The sequence below is a fragment of the Ammospiza caudacuta genome, chromosome 4 (assembly GCF_027887145.1).
Source record: "Ammospiza caudacuta isolate bAmmCau1 chromosome 4, bAmmCau1.pri, whole genome shotgun sequence".
NCBI lineage: Eukaryota > Metazoa > Chordata > Aves > Passeriformes > Passerellidae > Ammospiza > Ammospiza caudacuta.
This window is the reverse complement of record NC_080596.1, coordinates 910,652-929,621: the sequence shown is the minus strand read 5'-3', so window position 1 is coordinate 929,621 and position 18,970 is coordinate 910,652. Positions and strand designations below refer to the sequence as shown.

At 43.4% G+C, this 18,970-nt stretch overlaps 2 protein-coding genes across 2 annotated transcripts; one reads left to right on the top strand and one right to left on the bottom strand.

Moving 5' to 3' along the window:
• The first annotated feature begins 374 nt into the window (after window positions 1–374).
• On the top strand, window positions 375–7,827 carry SAP30 (Sin3A associated protein 30). Its single transcript, XM_058803532.1, has 4 exons — window positions 375–958; window positions 2,188–2,310; window positions 4,929–5,027; window positions 7,068–7,827. The coding sequence occupies exons 1-4, from the start codon at window positions 650–652 to the stop codon at window positions 7,188–7,190; spliced, it is 654 nt and encodes a 217-aa protein (XP_058659515.1). The 5' UTR covers window positions 375–649; the 3' UTR covers window positions 7,191–7,827.
• Window positions 7,828–9,478: 1,651 nt separating this feature from the next.
• On the bottom strand, window positions 9,479–17,169 carry SCRG1 (stimulator of chondrogenesis 1). The gene is made up of 3 exons (XM_058803533.1): window positions 17,134–17,169; window positions 12,316–12,581; window positions 9,479–10,776 (listed from the first exon to the last, which is right to left on the bottom strand). Exons 2-3 carry the CDS (start codon window positions 12,552–12,554, stop codon window positions 10,722–10,724), a joined length of 294 nt encoding a protein of 97 aa, XP_058659516.1. The 5' UTR covers window positions 12,555–12,581; window positions 17,134–17,169; the 3' UTR covers window positions 9,479–10,721.
• Window positions 17,170–18,970: the final 1,801 nt, after the last annotated feature.

Sequence of the window (18,970 nt, the reverse complement as noted above, 5' to 3'; positions counted from 1 at the left end):
TCTAGGAGCGCGGGTACGCTCTCGGCCGTGCCGTCGGCAGCTCCGACCCGCGACACCCTCCGGGGCCGCCCTTCCACATTCACATCCCACGGCGGAGGCGCGGGAAGGGGGAAAAAGAGAGCTTGACGCGCGGGGCTTTGCAGCGGGCCCAGCCTGCAGACCGGGAGGCAGAGGGAGCGGAGCGCGGCGCGGGTAAAGCAGCGGCTGCCGCAGCGCGTCCTGCCCCCGGCGGTGCCCGGGCCGCGCTCCCGCCGCCGCGCGGTGCCCCGGGCAGGGACTGCGCTTCCCGTGGGGCCGCGCGCGGCAGCCGGCATGCGCGGCGGGGCGGGGCGGGGCGGCAGGTTGCTGTTGTTACATAGGAAACAGCTGAAGAGTCTCCACATGACAGGGGGGGAAGGAGGAAGTGGGGCGGCCCGCGGGGCTCTGCCGCTGCCGCTCCGGTAGTCGCGGGGCTCGGCCGGCCGCTGCTGGCGGGAGGGTCCTTCCCGCGACGCGTGGGCTGACCGCCCTGCAGGGCAGGCTTGCGCCCCGGTGCCGCCGCTGAAGCGAGGCAGGCAGGGAGCGGGGAGCCCCCCGCCGGGCCGCGGCGCCTCGCCGGGGAAGTTTGGTGCGGGGCGGGATCCCGCCGGCCGCGGCGGTGGCGCCGGGTATGAACGGCTTCGCCCCCGAGGAGGTGACCCAGCGCGGGGCAGACCCCGCCGCCGCGCCGGTGGTGGGCAATGCGGGCTCCGCCGTGGAGGTGCCGCCGCCGCCAGCGCCGCCGGGGCTGGGTCCGGCCGCCGTCGCCGCCGCGGGCTCGGCGGGCGGCGGGTGCGCGGGCGGCCCCGGGGCCGGGCAGCTGTGCTGCCTGCGGGAGGAGGGGGAGCGATGCGGCCGCACCGCCGGCAACGCCAGCTTCAGCAAGCGCATCCAGAAGAGCATTTCGCAGAAGAAGGTGAAGATCGAGCTGGACAAGAGCGTAAGTCCGCGAGGGGGGGACGCGCCAGGGCAGCCGGCGGGGCGGGCGGACAAAAGCGGCCGGTTGGTCGCTGCGTCTGTGTCTTAGTTGGCCGGGGGACTTTTAATCAAGTTTAGTGGGGAAGGAAGGGTGTTTGGCGGCGGGGAAGTGTTCGTTTCCCCTTCCCAGCTCTTTTCGGTGGCATGGCCGAGTTTGGCTGGCGCGGCAGGAGCGCTGGCTGAAAGTCCCTCCGGGCGGGGGACAGCGCCCGCCTTTCCTGCCTGCCCCTGGGGTCCCCTCTAGCCCCAGGAGCCCGGGCACCGACTGCGTGTGCCCCGCTGTAGCGGAGCGGGCTGAGCGTGGCCGGGAAGCACCGCTGCCGGCCGGAGCGGAGCGCAGCCTGCATGGCTCCGGCGCGCTAGTTTGTCTGTGTTGCTGGCGCGGCCCCGCCTCGTGTTGCGGCGCCGCGCGTCTCCTGCCGTGCCGCTCCATCTTCCGCTCGGCAGCCATCGGGCCCCGCGCTGCGCGGCTCGGCACGGCTCGGCAGGGCGGGGGCCGGCCGCCTTCCTGCGGGCCGGGTTGCCCGGGAGCCGGGGCAGCGCCCGCCCTCGCCGGTGCCGCGGGAGGGGAGGGCAAGGCGGGCTGCAGCGTGGGGCGGCCGGCGGGAGCGCCCTGCGCCGGCCGGGGCTGCGTGTTCCCCCAGAGACCCCGGCCCCGCTGTGCAGCCCGTCCCCAACGCTGCCCCGTGCTCTCTTCTGCACTCAAAACACGCGGACCTGGGGATTCCGGGCAGCCCCGGGCCCAGATCTGCCAAAGCGTGCAGATCCCCACGAAAGGGAAACTTGTTAAAAAGAAAGTAAGTAAAAATAAGTGTGTTGCGTGACCACGCCGGGTAGCGGAAGTAAAACAAGGAGGGGCGGATATAGCTGGGGAAATGAGAGCCTCTCTCAGCCCTGCAGAGAACGCGGAGAGTTGTTTTTTGTTTGCGTGCTGCCCGGCCCCGCGGTGCGATGCGCGGCCGGAGGGAGGGAAGGAGGGCGGGCTGTGCTGCGTGGCTCCACAGCCTGGCACTGCTGCATCGGCCCATTGCAGCAGTGCAGCGCGCTCTCCCTTTAGAAGAAGCCGGTAAAAAAGCTTCCTCAACCCAGTTTAAGTGGCTGTGAGTGCTCAGCATTGTCTGTCTTCGTGCACTCTAGTCTGGGGGATACACTCCGTGGGTTTGATTGAAAGATGCCGTTTTATTCTTCTAGGCAAGACATCTGTACATTTGTGACTTCCACAAAAATTTAATTCAGAGTGTGAGAAATAGAAGAAAGAGGAAAGGCAGCGATGATGATGGTGATTCACCAGTGCAAGACATCGACACTCCAGAGGTAGCTAAACAGTTGTTTGGGGTTTTTCGAGTTACTGTGTTAAGCTTCTTAATGACACCGAGTCTGCACCAACACCACCCTCCCACTTTTACAGCTTATCTTGCATGTGGGAAAGGGAAGATCTTTGATTTGCATTGTTCTTAATACAACAGAATTTACCTGAGTTTTGTGGAATGTTTTGTGATTAAATGGTGCAGAGTACAATGAACAAGAGTCTCTATTTTTAAGTGTCTGATGGTTCTCTCAGAAATCTACTGTTTTCAGCTTCCTCCTCCTTGGCGCTCGAGCTCTTATGTTTTACAGGAGCTCACAACCTGAAGGGAATTGCACATAATGCTTGGGATATAAATGCTTCTCTGTCCTGTCCCTGTTGTGCTAAATGTATTGCAGATGGTTCTTGGCAATTATTCCATTGCCCTAGTCACTTTAAAGATGAGAGTTTAATGATGGCAGCTTTGTTTCTGCCCCGCTGTGGGGGGAAGAGCCATTTGGGGAGCTCTGCTGTGAAGGAGTGGAGTAGAGAAATACCGTGGCTTTTCAACCTATTTTCTCCCCTGCACATCAGTGAAATCTGACCCATTAAAATAAGGGAACTAAAGCATCCAACTTTTTTCATGGTATAATGGGTCAGTCTTTAACATAAGGCTCTCTTTTTCTTACACGTGCTCTGGGTTATTTTTGCTACAACGTTGCTTAGCAGGTGCTCCACAGTGTTAATTTTGAGCAGAGGCTGTTATGCCTACGTGGTCCCTTCTGAGAGGGATTGTTTAAACATTCTTCAGAAATTGCTCTGTAAGTGTTAATTTAATGGCATCCTTATGGTCAGCATCTGCAGATAACAGCAAGTAAGCAGGAAACTTTGTTCAGGAATCTGTGCCCGAGGCTCCCGTCTGGAGGCTCTGGCTAAGAGGATTTTAGGAGATTGCAAGTAGTTTGATGCTGGGTGGTGTTGTCTGTCTGTTAAATATCTGGGATTGTTTCTTGGAAAGTTCTGTCTAAAGCTAGTGCTATGAGTGACTTCAGGTAGCTCTCCGACACTGTGTCATTGCAGCTCTCCTGGAAGCCTGTTTTGTTTCCTTATGCCAGGATTATAAAACATGTCACAACTGATGGATATCTCCAGATAAGAAAACAAGCTTTTTTTTCCCTTAACAGTAGTATTACAAAAAAGAAAACTGGGAACTGTTTTTGAGGAGTGTCAGCTGGCTGTTTGGACAAGGGCAGTATGTTCATTCCTTGTAATTCCGGTATGCCTTAGATACTTGTTTGCCCTTGACCACCTTTATTTTCAATTATTACCCAGTTTGCTAAGGAAAAAAGTGTCATTCTTCTGAAGAGTTGTAAGGCTCTCCTGCTCCATCTCAGTCATGCCCATCTTTACTGGTTGGAAACGATTCCTACAGGAGGAAAAGAAACTCCTGCAGTACTGGTAGCTTCTGGGGTTTGGTGAAAAGCTGCTGCTCGTCCTTTGCGTGATGCTGCAAGGGTGGCTACCCCACTGTGGCTTGGGAATGGTAATTTAATGCCATGTAAACTTTAGAAACACTAAGGGATACCATCCTTTATCTTGCAAGGTGACCTCACTTCAGGCCTGGCCAGGTTGCCAAGTGTGCAGTAGCACTGCTGTTCTAAGTGTTCTGCAGTGAGGCTGTTAAATGAATTTAAAGCAAAGGTGAATGCCTTCATCAATCTTTAATGCAGTGAGTTTGGAGAATACTTCTGTAATTGCAACTGACCTAATAGAATTTCTCACTCAGCCTGCTTTCTGAGCCTGCTCTCCCACTCAGTCATCTGATTAAGCTCTCTTAGGTTGTCAGGGAGGATGGGAAGGGTAAGCTGTTGCTGGGAGAAGTGACTGATCAGAGTACACAGGATTCAAAACTGACAGAGTACTGGATTAAGGCTGTGTATTTGTATCCCTGAGAGGACTCTGTGTAATTCTCTCAACTGCTGAATGACATTGAGAAAGAATTTTGGACGTTTATGCCCATGCACATAACTCCTGCATATTGCTTGTGTAGCAGGGATACATTTGGAGAGCAAGACCAGTTGTTTTCTTTCGTCACCTAAAGACAAGAATACTTGTGCATTCTGGACTCTGTCCTGATTCTAATATGTGCTCTTTCATGGTGCAGATATCTTTCATGGTGCATGGTGTCTTGTATGAAATCTTCATAAGATTTAATGGCTTAAATTACAGTACAGGGTAATGAAATAATGGCTGAATATACAGTATAGATGCTGATCCTCCTTTGGATTAGCATTTTTATAGATGTTATATAAAAGTTGCTATTGGGCTTGTGTCATCGTGCTGGAAGTAGGAAGGAAACAAAATTCCAGAATGGATGCAAATACAATAGTGAATTCAAAATAACGTCCACAGCTAAAGGGAGGTAGAGGCATGCTCAGTAACAACAAAACACTCTTAAACTGAGCTGGGCTATTTTCCTTTCTGCTGGAAGGTTTGTTTTTTGTCAAAATGACATCTGCTGAGCTGACTGTTTACACTTGTGTATCTGTGATTTTCCAAAATGCTTTTGCGAGACGAACTGTTAATGACTGAATTTTTTTCAGTTATATTAGATTGTTTTCTTCCCCTTCCCCCTCTTTTCTTCTAGGTTGATTTATATCAGTTACAAGTAAACACGCTTCGAAGGTACAAAAGACACTTCAAGCTACAGACCAGACCGGGCCTTAACAAAGCACAGCTTGTTGAAGTATGTATGAGTGTTTCCCATAATAGAAAATGCAACTTGCTGTGGCATGTGGTTTTCTATGCACTGTGATCCTTGCATAAAGTGCCTATATAATCTGGATTTTAGGAGAACAAAAGGGAGCTGCTTATCTAGCTTCCTTCATTGGCCACAGCTCCTGAGCTAAGTAAATCAAAAGTAAAAGCTCTTTCCAGAGGAGGGACTCTCATCTTCCAAAAGGAGTGTGTGCTGCTTGTAAACACAGTGTTAAGCTGGAGCAGTAAGATGGTCTTCATGCCCCTGAATGTCATAGAATCATGGGTTTATTCTGTCTGTGCATCAATCATAGCTTCACCTGAAATGTCCTGCTGGAAAGAACTAGAAACTGAGAGCTGTCAGTGAGGTTCCGGTGAAGTTCAGACTTTGCTTTAAAAAGCTAGTTACTGCAAACGTAGGTTTCTGTATGTGTAAAGTACAGAAGCCTGAAAAAACATGCTTCTGCTGATAATTAATTCTGTTAAAACCACTGGAATCTGCTGTCAGAAAACTGGAATTACATGGAATTTACTGTTTCCAAAAGTGCTGAAGCTGCATGTCAGTGCAGCTGTATGATAGCATCTTTGCTTTGCATGAGTGCCGTTTTATAGGAGTTCTTCAGTGCTGCAAAGGTGCAGTCACAGCACATTGATGTAAATAAGTGGAAGGGCTGGTGATCTTAACAGGAAGGTATAGCTACTGATTTTTCACTTTTGTGCAGTGATACGTTCAGCTGTATGTAAGTGCAGACACTGTTTTCATCTCTCCTTAATCTGTGTGGATTAAAAACAAGGCTCTTAAAGGTGTGGGTGATCTCAAGGCTGAACTGTAAAGGAATAGCCCTGCTGCCACTAAGTGTGAGAATGCAAAATCAGTCTTCCGTTTTCTTATATCTAGGTTAGCTCTTGAGTTAGAAGGACTGTGAATTGAAAAATCACAGCCAGTTTTTGTCCTGCACAACTGGTGTTTCGCAGGGTCTGCTATAGGTACCTCTCATAGGATACTTGCACTGGGTTATTCCAGTGGTGCATGGTGTGCATGGGCAAAGCTGTTCTGCCACATGCTTGATTTGACTGACCTGCAGGTATTTGTGAGCTGTAGCCACAGAGCTTCCTTAATACACAGTACATTTGATTCCTTGCAATCTGTCCCAACAGACCATGGACACTGCTCTAGCTGTTACTGGAAGTTCTCATCAAATTACTGTGTCAAACTGCTTCTCTGTGAATGCTTTTGGGGTAGAGTTTAGAAAGTTTCCGAATTTTTTAGTTAGGCTGAACATTTATTCATTTATCCCACACATATCCTGTGGTGCTTAAGTGAGCAGTCCCATGTTTTTCACTTCATCCTTTTAATCTACCAGTCTGGCAAAGAGCCAGAGAACAGATTCAGTTACAATATTTTGCAACTTTCTTTTAAAGCCGGTGTTTATTTTGATGAAGGGAAAGACTGATGAAATGACAAGTGATTCAAGAACTGCTTACGGATTGTTGTATTTCAATGGTTACAGCATGGTGAATTTTCATTAATAGCTTTGTTTTGAAGTGCTGAATGTTCAGTTATAAATTTCTGGTAATTCTTGTGTTGTGTTAAGTGTTTCTGTATGTGATTTGATGCAGACACCACCTCCCAAGTTGAGTGGAGAGCAGTAGCCTCTCATAATTGTACTGTCACTGTTGATATTCTGTAGTGATTATCTGTTATATTCAAGCTCTAACTAAACAAATGTAATGGTAGTCCCTTGATTGTTCTGATAGCTTTGAGGGTTTTTTTTCCCCTGAAAAAATTCTCAGCTTTTTACTTTGGAAATTAGGGGTACAATCTCCTACATTTAGTTCACAGTTATCAGTAAAATAGTTCCTGTTTACCTTTTTATGACTACTGAAGACTTCTGAAGAGAGGCAGAATTTCCTTTTTTGTAAATTCTTAATCAGTCTTTTAAACTTGAATGTAGTACATTTAAATACGAATCTTCAGTTTATGCATGTAAGAGTGATTATTTAATTTCCTTGCATTCTTCCTTTATAGATAATTGGCTGCCACTTTAGGACAATTCCAGTGAATGAAAAGGACACCTTAACATACTTCATCTACTCAGTGAAGAATGACAAGAACAAACCAGATCTAAAGATGGATAGTGGGATTCATTAGGCAGAAAAGGTTGGGACTGAGACTCAGGCTGCAAATGAAAAGACTGAGGTTTTGTTGATATGCAAAAGCTTTCTTTGTAACTTTTTCTCCTGAGAGAGTTTGTCTGTTTTTTTTTTCATAACCTTGCTGATTTGTTTGAAAACCATCCCTTATGAAACAAATTTCCTCAGCAAAAGTATTTTAAATAAATATCACTGATATTGTTGCTCAGATGGGTGTGTCTGTAATTTTAATGAGTTGGACTCGATCCTGACAGGTCCCATCCAGCTCAGCATATTCTGTGATTCTATGATACTTGTACCTAATAGTTAAGCTTTAATGAACTATGTAATAATATTAAAATATTTTTCAATTGAAACGTGCCAAGGATATATTTATAAGTGTGCCTCAAGTGCTTATGATGCAATGCCTTTAAAAAAAAAACTGTAGCAGACTTGGCAATAAGTTCTTTTTCCTAAGGTAAAAGGTTTTAAGTGCCAGTTCTGTTCTTAGCTGGGCAGAAATGGCTGAGTAACAATTTTTTCCCCCTTTGGAAACAAGTATTGGAGGATTTTTTGATTTGTTTATTCATTGTGTCATTGCTGAGATACGTGCTTCCAAGCACTGAGGCCTTCCTGCTCCTATATTAAAATGGAAAAAAATGCAGCTCTTGAATTTCAAAGCTGTAAGTACAGATGAAGAGACTGCTGCAGCTTGCTGTGCTGAGAAATCCTTTGACTCAGTAAGAAATCCTTTACCTGCTGACTTCTCCATTTGTCTGCATGGACTGCTGCTAAGAACTTAATTGGAGAATGAGAGCTGAGCCTGTGTGGGGTCAATACAGCCTCTTCTAACAGGCACACTGCTTCTTTTCCATTGCATGGATTAGCTCAGGCCTGTCTAAAAGGAATAACCCCCTCTCAATAAACCCAGAACCCATGGTAGCTTATGGAGAATAATATCCAGCAATACTTAGGCTTTTAATTGATTGTCTTAGAAATCTCTGATGTTGAAGATGGTATTATGAATGACTTCTTGTATTGCAACTATTTTGTCAATCTAAATGTGTGGTGTATGGAAAATTATTTCTTTCTACTTAAGCATGTAGGATGAATGAACAGCTGAGGGAAAATAGTTTTTATCTTAAAACTGAGGAGGACATGGCTTCAGCTGGTCCAGTTAGCATTCATTGCAACTCCCAACCTTATCAGATGTTTATAAGCTTTTCCTTAATTTGGGAAAAATAAGAAAGCAGTATGTCTGTGATCTAATCTGCTTGATGTTAATCTTTCGAGTTTTTTTGAAAATTACTACTCTGCAGGCATCACTACAACTAAGATGCTTCACTTTGCTTTTTTTGACCTGTGAGGCTTGCATAGAACTGAATGATGATAAACCCTAACCTCAGACTGGCTGCTTTCCCAATGGTGTGATTTCTTTCACTTGTACTGCTTTATCTATTTCCACAACACAGTTCTGCAGTGCTGGCCTAAGTTCAGGACAGTGATATCTAGCTAGTGACAGCTAAAATTGCTGCTTCTTTGAAGGTATGTTTTCATGGCCATTTCACTATAGGGACTGTCAATTTGTTTACTAAATGTCCTTTGAACACTTTCAAGCTTCTTACCTTCAAAGTGCAAATTGCATAAAAAGCCAGGGAACCTAGTCATGGATAGGACATCCAAAGGATAAAGAGTTTTGTTCTGAATGCATGACAGGGTTGAATGTTCTCACCTAGGCCTGGCAGGACCTGTAGATGAAATTGTGTGAGGGAAGGAAGAGTAGGGAAAGAAACAAAAGCAAGTTTCTATTTGTCAGTTTTAAAGTAGTAACTTAAGCGACTCTATCTTGCTGCCTGTGGAAAGTGGCAAAGTTGTGGATTGTGGATTTTCCAGGAGTCTTGGAAGAAATTTTAACTGAAAGCCACCAACTTTAGTACCCAGCCTTGTATCTACCTTAACATTTTTTGCTACAGCTGTTTGCCAAGCTGTGAATGCCAGGCATATACAACATGATTCTTGTAGAAACTAGATGGCACAAACAACAGAAGTTTACCTACGCTAGAAGCTTGTAGAGGACTTTACACAAGAGCACATACCATAGGTTTTTGGGTTGTTTTTTTTTTTTTGCAGAGCACTGACTTTGGATATTTTCACTGGGTTGCCAGAGTTATGGGGTTTATTTTACTATCAGCTGATTATTTGCTAGGAAGCCCAAATTATTCTGCTTGAATAATTACACAAATGAGGCTTAAAAAGCCTGGTGACAAACTGTTAAACAGTCAGTAGGGCAAAAATAGTACACACAGATTTACTTTATTATTGGCTGTGTATAATCACCCCCTGCCCCAGTATCCAACCCTCGTTTACTAACAAGAACAGTCATGGTGATCTTTTATACTGACACGCGAAGGAAGCATGGTAAGCTGGTGATAGCAGTTTGGGCCAAGGTCTAAGGGTATTGGGTGAACAGTGCAAGTACATTTTTTGGGTAGATGACTGCACAGTTCCTTCAGTGCTGCACACTTTCCATGGGACTGGCTTGATAGCTAAAGAGTTTATTTGTGTAAAGCAGCAAGTCAGGCTTGCTGCCTGTAAGCCTGGCTTGTTCAGGTGACTGCTTAAAATTATGTGGTCACCTCTCAACACCTGCCAATACAGATTGCCATATAATGGTCAAAATTTATCTCTCTGTATCTATCTCATAGATCACAATACCTCTTAAATATTAAGATGATTATCTCTGTGTTTTCTGTAGCTATTGCCTTACAGGGCTAGCCTAAAAAGGCCAGCATTTTAACTTGCTTTGGAGTACTGTATTTCAGAGCTTGAATAAAAAATATATTGTTCTAATATTTTTAAACATTCACTGCTAAGATTAAGCAATTTAAGGGTTTAGAGATTGCACAGTCAAGGCAGGTGACCAGGTAGACACAAGACCCAAGTGTGCTTTAGTACTGTTGATGTCAATTTTTACTCTTTTTTTTTTTTTATTTCAGTGAAATACTTTCAGATATGGAAGTACAGGCCTTTTGTATGTGCATGCATTTTAAGATGCCTTAAGAGAACATGGGCGCTTTACTTCAGAAGTGCTGGGGATTGAGTGGCTTCAGCTTAAAATGGCATTAAAAGTGTGATGGCAATAATGGAATAGGAAGCTGCACTGCCATAAGTTGCTGTGAGAGTCATGTTCCTAACAACATGAAGGCTTAGGCTTGAAGTTTATTTGTCCAAACTAACTAAGGATATTGTGCTGAGTAAGAAGAGTTATGCTTTTTGCTGGGGTATGCAATATTAGGATACATTAAGAGCTTGTACAGTCTGTTAAACCATGGAAATGGCTTTATGGAAATTAGGTCAGCTACCAGATTAGAAAAGAAAATTTCTTAGGTATTTGATACTCTATAAAGGAAATTCTTTTTACAGTATAAAATGAGGCAATGGCTTGTGATTAGAAAGGAAGTTTTTTTGTTGGTGTAGTTTTGTTTTACCCTTAAAAACATGATTACATGATGGTAGAATGATGTCTGTTATCTTCACTTGCAGACTCAAATCATTGACTGTTGCAGGGGATCACAAAAGATATCTTTGGTCCAAAGAAAATATCCCTGAAAGATAGGATCACATATTTAAACAATTAGATCACTGGTTTATTAGAGCTTTAATATGACATGCATTTCCCACTGTGGATATTTTTTAGCATGTATCATGATATATGTGGGATTACTGTGTTTGTGGGATGTCCTTCCAGCAATGCAAATGCAGCTGCAGGTCTGGATGAAGATCCTGCATTTCTACCTCTGCCAGCCTGCTGTGGGAGCAATGGCCAAACCTTCATTGGCTGAATGGGTGGCAGAGCTCCACCCTGGTATTTTAACTTTAAGAAAATAAACTTACTGAATAGGTTATATTATCAAAATAAAGGACTTTGGCATGTGCACACATACTGTTTTAGTGCAGTTTGTCCTGAGAGCACAGATAAAAGCAGGTCTTGTGTACCTCAGGGTGATGGAAGGAGTATTTTCTTCCATATTTTTATCAAAGGAAGAGGCTTTACTATGCTGCTCAAGGGTTGAAGCTAGAGACCCAAAGTGTGATTCAGGATGAGGACACCATATCTGGTTTTAGGGAAAGTGAAAGATGAAAATCTTACTTAAACCCTGCTCTCAGTTTGAAGTTTTTATCTTTAGAAGTCTTTCCCGTTTGATTCAACTTGAGTCCCCTACAGGAGTGCTGAAAAGTTGTCCTTGTTGGATATTAGGAGACTTGAGAAATGAGTATTAAGAGGAGCATATATAAAAAAATAATTTTTGCTTGCATATATAATGCCATCACAATATGGTGCCTCTGAAGTATTAGTAAATTTTGAACTGTTGATACTTGTAATCCAAATTTACTGAAGAAAAGATGTTGCTGAAGAGCTGAATGAAATAACACCTCTTGATACATTTTATTACCTAAAACCAGTATGGGCTGATGGTGTTTCTTTAACTCAGTAATGTTCTTTCTATATAACAGCAACAAAAACCAAAATTCAGTGAGAACTTCACTGTTCAACTTTGTCGGCAGTGCAAGGAAGCCAGGGAGGTGTTGGTGTTCTTGGGCTCAATCTTTGCTTTGCCTTATACAAGTGTATGTGAACCCCTGTGCCCCTCTTTTGTTTTTTCTGCTTTAACAGCTATTTTTACAGAATTACTTGTTCAGCTTATGTGCATGCAGTTTAGAATAGCAATACAGTTCTCTTCCATGGAGCAGGAACCAAATAGGATTTTTTTTGTGGTCCTGAAAACTTCTTCGTTGTAAAATGCTCAGAATAAGTGTTTGATGTAGTTATTCTTAGTTTGGATCAAACAGAGGACTCAAAAGTTGGGTGATTCAAATGCCGAATTCCCTGTTAATAGGACGGGAAGGTTTACAAAATGTGCTAAGCAAGTCCTAGGTGAGCCCCTGAAAAACAAATCCTCAAAACTGACAGTAACAGAAAATTGGCTATATCTTGATATCATTTCAAACCATTTGAAGTGAGGAATTGCTTTAAAATGATAGCCTATTCTGTGTATGGAAACTGATGGAAATAAAAATGATGGAAACATAACACGCAGTTGTGAAGAACTATGTGAGTTTACATGAAATGAGCGTGATCTTACTTCGGGCAGCAGAGCAGTTCATTCAGGTTGCAGTAGCAGATGACCTGGCAGCCCTTCCCTTCCCAGAAGTGGTGTGGCAGAGCATCGTGGACGTGCCGGAGGCTGTCCGTGCCCGCGGGGACGCTGTGGCAGCCGTGCTCCCGGAGGAGCCGCTTGTGGCACGAGTGGCGCTGGGCAGGCACCGCGGGGGCACCCGGCACCGAGCTCAGCACCAGCAGCAGCACCCAGAGCATCTTCATGCTGGCCAGGCTTCCCACAGCAGGGTGCTAAAGAGAAACAGGTATGTGACACACTATTGCTGCTGAACAGGGCTCTTTCCCTCATTTGCTTCCTGCCTTGCGTTTCTCTTTCCTATGAAGTTTCGGTCATTTGAGCCTGAGTGCTGGAGAGTGTACTCTCCTAGGAGGTAAATAATATTGCAGCAGAATTGATATTCATTACTTTCTGTACAACCTTGGGAATCCTTTCATTGCCAATTGAAGCTTCTGATGCTGGCAATTTTGTTGTTTCTTTGGCCTCTCGCCTTGAGAAAATTGCTTTGAGCTGGCTGTGTTCTTTTGGCGATGTAAGTGATTGTATCGATTGCTACCAAACCAGGGGGAAATGTCTGGCTGGGTGTCCTTGCCTCCCTGGCCACCTTGCCTGTCAAAACAAGAGTCACTCACATAAAATAAATAGCATCCTTCCCCATCAGAGTTGTAGAAAACCTTTTTGCTGATTGAATCCTGTGTCATGGGCTGCGTGAGAAGCTGAGGCATTACGCAGTGTCTGCAGTGGTGCCACGTGCTGCTGTCCTGGCCTCTGGTATCATACAGCACTAAGGAGAATCTTCCTTATTGGGTTTCTTTAGTACTGCAGACTGCTTAGTTGAGTCTTGCTACTGGAGGTCATTGTGGTTTAACTGGCTTTTTAAAAGGTGGGATAAATTATCCCTTGCAAAACTCTCCTGCTAGCCACTAGGCTTTCCAATGTTTTGTTTAATGTGGGCTCTGCTGTTCTGTGCTGCCCTGCACAGTCTGACCATGCCACAAAGCTTTGGATCCTTGAACTTGCATTCACTTTCAAAATAGGCTTTTGAACAATATTTCAGCTGAATTTTTATTGATATTAGGAGAGTGGGTTTTTTACCTTTCCTTATGCTCAAACAAAACGGACCTGTTATCTTAACTGAATTTAAACAGGAATTCTGCTCAGAAAATTAAAATAAAGAATGACCAGCTCTGCCCAGCACTCTCCCTGTATACTCATTTTTCTTGTGTAAGACTTAAGGAAGACTTTGCTGTCCTTCATCTTGTTGGCACTCTGGAACTGGTGCTCTGACACAATGTTATGGGCCAGCTCTGGTCTTCATTGTGGGGCTGAAGATTAGAATGGCCTAACCCAAAAATAACAATGTGTAAGACAACATCTGATCAAAGACTATGAAGGTGCAAGACAATATCTAATCAAAGACTATCAAAGGTGAAGTTAAGATGGTAGAGCTATTATCTAGATAAGGAAAAAAATGCCAGCTGTAGATGTGACTATAATATGAATTACTTTGTAAAAAATGTTGAGATCACCCTTGAAAAACAAACAGTAAAATTTTAAATATATAAATCTACAGTATTTTTTAGTCATTTTTCTCAGGTAGTTTTCTTGCCACTATAGCTATCTTATCTTCCATTTCTTCAGCCAATGAATAAAATGTAAGAAAATCTGGAAATTGAAATTCATATTAGGGATAAAATGCAAAAACTCAAAGCTTTTTGGTTATTTATTTTTATATTTAAACTTGGGTTTTTTTGAACATCAGTAGCAAAATAAAACATTAAAAAGTGGCCAATATATTAAGGAACATGAGTGAAGTGAGAATAAGCTCTTCTGGGGCTTTTTTTGGCTTCTGTTGTAGAAGCAAAATTCATTGAATAATTCCTTTTAGTTTCCATGAACTTGTATGGGAACTCTTAGTAGAAGACTCCTATAAACTACTAGTTATGGAGCCTTGGGGATCTATTTTTAATTACCTCAGAGTGCAGTATTGAATAACATATTGTCTTTATTAGTTTTAGACTTCAAAACTACTACTCAAATAAAGTAAACATTGCCTGGTGTTTTTTAGACTTGAGTGTAGAATCTGTATTATTATATTCATGGGTTTATTTTGTAGGAGTATAAACACTTAAGTTATGAGGGCTTTGCTCAGAGAAGTCTAATGCGTAAAGAGAAAAAATTATTGATACTATACCTAGATAAATGCCAGTGTCAGGGAGTAAAATTTAATCTTCTGTTCAAATAGTTTGGCTTAATTATTTAAGTATTTAATGGAAGAAAATTTCCATGAAAGAGAAAATTAGGAAGCAGGGGGTTTATGCCTTTGCTTCCTCTGATTGGATTATTCTGTGCTCTTCTACTGAGGATGAGGCATTCATGATACCTTGCTCTTGTGAATTTTTTTAAATTTCTAATAATTCTGGTGATCTTTCCCTACCTGGAGTTCAACTTAAATGCTCATTTGACTCTGTTGCCAGCTGCCTACCTCCTCAAAATTTGTAGGAATTCACTTCTTGAAAAATAGGCACATTCATCCTGAAAATAGGTGCATTCTCTGTACTCTGTCAAACTGCAAGATTCAAAAATCATGGCCTACATTTTAAAGGTGATTTTTAAGGTAACTCACTACTTGCCATTTAATAAAAATAATAGGATATTGCTGTAGTGTGTCATCAGAAGATTTTCTATGGGTGGGTGCCAAAATCAGTATTAGCTAAGTCAACATGCAGGACAGCTATGGATAGACAGCTCCTCTGACCAGTTATGCATTTTACCAATTATAAACATTGTTATTATTCAGAAAAAAATATTATAATTTTGTTTCTGCTTAAATATTTCCTCTGGGTTTGTTTTTGTTTTTTGTTTTTTGTTTGTTTTTTTTTTTTGTAGATCATAACCAAACAGAAACTTTTTGTGAAAAGGCCTTTCTTCAAAAGGGTATTTATTTCCTGGGGGAGCGCAGTCCCTATTTGCAGATGAAGCATTGCCAAGGAGCTCAGTGTTCCATCAGCTCCCTGCACAGGATCGATGCAGACCTTTCAGATGCAGCATCTCTCTCTGACACACTGCTGCAACTTCTTTTCCTGAGTGCTGCTGAACAGATGTTGGAGTGTCACTGATTGCCTGGGTGAAGAACAGAGCTAGTATGTGCATGTTTATTTCAAAATGACTGTCAAAGGCATTGTCTGCTGTTGCATAGCACAGAAGATAGGCTTTTCTCATAAAACAAGTCAGGAAAATTCAATGAACGAATCCAATCACTAATGTGGCTCAGAGACTCGTTCATTGCCAGCAAGAATCCTCTTAAAGTCCTTTATTTTATAAAGCCTTCTGAAAAGATAGCAATGCCAGGCATGCTAAGCCTGACCAGCTTGCTCTATCAAGATTTTATCATTTCAAATTCTAGCAGGAGTAGAGCCATATAAAAATACCGAAAATGAGCTCCTTGTATTTGCAAAAATTTTTTTCATTTAATTATTTTGATTATTTTGACGTGGTGTAAGTAAGATTTAACACCAAATGCACCTGGGAATACAAGTGCTTTGAAATACTTTGGAGCTTTTCCTAGAGGAAAATGGTTAGTTTGGGAATATGCATGATGAGTCAGGAATTAGTGCTGTCTCTGCTTGTTCAGCTGAGAGTGTTTGCAGGATCTTGCCAGGCAATTTGGCACCATCTAATCTTTGGATCCGCTAGATGCAGAGGTAATCACACTGAAGAGAAAACCCCAAGTCTCAGCCTCCTTGTCCAAGAACAGCAGGGTAATAGTTCATGGAAGTGATGTCCTTTAAAGGTCACACAGTATCAGTAGGAGCTCAGGTGTTAGAAAGAGAGAAAACTGAGAAATGGCACAAAATGTGTGTTTCAGCACTTCTAGAGATCCTGCGTGGTTGGGAAAACAGAAATATTTTTAGGTGGGTCCATCAACCATTAAAAATATCAATCCTTCATTAAATATATCATTCTTTCCCCCTTAAATAGGTTGTATTTCTAGTTGCCTAATGCTGAAAACAAGAAATACATTAATGTGTACACTTTTGGTGTATGTTCTTTTCCAGTTTGTCCAGTGGCGTGTGCCAGGTTAACAAGTTGCACTTCAAAAGCATATATATATTAAAATTGTTTCACTTATTCAAAATGAAATGTATTTTGGTGTTTATTTATTTGTCAAATTTGCCTTTCACAAGCACCTGTAAAATGCCGAGTATTTAGTATTTAGGTGTTAGTGCTTGATAGTTAGGTTTATTAGTGCATTACTAAAAAATCATTACACAAGAACTGCATAATTGATAATATTGTGAAGGATTTTTTTCCATTAAAAGAAATTGTTACATCTATTTTGCTTGAACAGTTGGTGCACTGTAAGGACAGCAGCTATTCCACTGAGAACGAATTCCTTGAATTACTGCTTTGTAATTGTCATCAATACCATGATTCTTTCCAGAAACTGAGTTCTCATGAAACCTCAGTTAGTTTTCTTTAAGACAGCCATTCATTGTGAAGACACCTCTCTCCATATTATGTTGAGCACTGGGAGGCAATATAGTATATTTAGTGACTTCAGATGTTCGTATGGAGTATCCAACCTTGAAGAAAAGCAAGATAGTAAAAGAATTATTTTGATCTGGATCCCAGCCATGCAACTGCCTTGAACGGTACCTGCTGCCTGCAATATAACAGCTTCTCCCAAATCTTCTTCTGCATGTTCCCATATGTATTTCTAATTCCGTAATCTGTAACTAGAAGGAGCAGGTAGACAAGGATAATTGCAGTAGCAAAACGTACCTTAATCTTCTGGTTCACTCCCTTCCACGTTCTTGGCAGCTGTATCCTGTGAGATGTGCCCAGAGAGAGCTAGAGCTGGGATGAGAGGAGGGAGGGAGGGCTGATGGGAGACGCTGTACAAACAGCCCTTTGTTTGTCCTTACTCTGCCTGTGAGTGACGAGCGCTGTTCTCCAGCAGTGGGTCACAGCATGGGCTCCTCTCTCAGTCACTGCCAGCCCAGTCTTGGGGCAAAAATGTAACACATCCCTTCCAGCAGGAAACAGGTAATTCGGATAGGCTCTGATGCAAAGGTGTCTCCTCAAAGAGCAAAGCAGGACAAGAGAATAACACCCAGGACAAGAGAAGAGGAAAGATTCTGTGGAATACCTGTGTCTTGCTTCTGGAGTGTGATCAGGCTGGGGGAAATGGGAAGGAACATTTTTCTGGGGTTGTGCAGCCAGAAAAACATGGTTTCTATGCAGGTGTACTATTTTGCATTTGGTGGACAAGAACAGACCTACTCAACAACCTCATGCAGTGCTTTAAGTTTTGATTTTGGGATCCTTTCAAGTTTTCTGAAAATGACATAATAAAAAAAACCCCTTGATTATTTTAACCAGATTTCTAGTACAGCATGCTCAATGATGCCACGTATCAAGTTCTTTGCTGAACAATGTTTAATCAAGAGGTAAAGCATTACATTGAAGAGTATTTCAGAGGAAGTTATTTTAGACTAATTTCAGATTAATCAAATTATCTGGTACCATAAAAACAAGAATCTTAAATGGAATTGAAATATTATGTACTAATGAGAAAATAGTCTTGAGGGTGAAGCATGTGTCCTCATATTTCTCTTGCAATTTATCTCTTGTTCTACTGCAGCCATCCTGGACCTATTTTACCATGGGAATAGAGAAGGATGATTGTTGAGCTGTAATTCTTATATTTTTCTTGTGCGTGTTGTTTTGATTCTGATGTTATGTTGTAAGAGTTTAGTTTTCTCTGTCTGTTGGTCTGCTTCCAGTACAGAGGTTTGTTAGGAGTGCAAAAAGGTGCCCCAGCTCAGCTGGCTCAGTTTACAATCTGATGTCTTGGTGCTTGTTCAGCTTGATTTATTGGTGGTTGCTCACCCTCCTTCAGAAGTGAGGCCTCTGTAAGTGCACGTCCCATGTTCTGCTGCCTCAGCAAAGGGAATGGGTAAATGGCACACCTATTTAGAAGCAAACCTTTGGAAACTGAGCCTGCCTGCTCATGGTGCTCCCATCCAGCAGCGTGCTCCCCCTCTGTGCTGGAGATGGGCAGCTGGGATGGAGGAGCAAGGTGCATGGCTGTGCCTCTGCCTCTGGTTAGAAACGTGAGGAAGGACATTTGTGCCGCTGTGGTTACACGAACATGGCACCTTAAAGGGGAGGGAGGAGATAGCTGCAGGCAGCAGCTGTCAGAGCAGGACAGCCTTGCCTTTCCAGGGTGACAAAATGCCTGCTGCTGCCTCTGCCTTGCTCCAGAAATTCCTCCCTGGTGCAGAGCGTGGCCCCAGCGTTCCGTGCCCTAAATGAGATGACGGTGATGCCTGCGGGAGTACGCGGTGTTCCAGGGCAGCCTTGGCCGTGGGAGCAAGCAGGGAACAGGCTGGGAGCCTGCTGGGCAAGCACAGCAGCAGGGATAAAACTTGGAGAAGGGAGAGAGAGCATAGCGTGCCGAAGCTCTGGATTTGAATGCCTTTTTAGTTACTTGCAAATAAATTCTGGTCTGGATAATTTGAAGTTTTTGTCAGAAGGTGTAATAAAAGTGTGTTAGGATTATTAACTTGCTTTCTTTTTAAGTTTTCTTGTGTTTTCCAGGGAACATATGTGTTTT

What these genes read in the sequence shown, in the direction of transcription:
- SCRG1 (XM_058803533.1), bottom strand. Translation starts at nt 12,554, where the DNA reads ATGAAGATGCTCTGGGTGCTGCTGCTGGTGCTGAGCTCGGTGCCGGGT. An exon ending in GAACTGCTCTGCTGCCCGAA is followed by an intron (nt 10,777 to 12,315) that starts GTAAGATCACGC and finishes CCTATCTTTCAG; the next exon opens with GGATATTTTCTTTGGACCAA.
- SAP30 (XM_058803532.1), top strand. Translation starts at nt 650, where the DNA reads ATGAACGGCTTCGCCCCCGAGGAGGTGACCCAGCGCGGGGCAGACCCC. An exon ending in AGATCGAGCTGGACAAGAGC is followed by an intron (nt 959 to 2,187) that starts GTAAGTCCGCGA and finishes TTATTCTTCTAG; the next exon opens with GCAAGACATCTGTACATTTG. An exon ending in ACAAAGCACAGCTTGTTGAA is followed by an intron (nt 5,028 to 7,067) that starts GTATGTATGAGT and finishes CTTCCTTTATAG; the next exon opens with ATAATTGGCTGCCACTTTAG.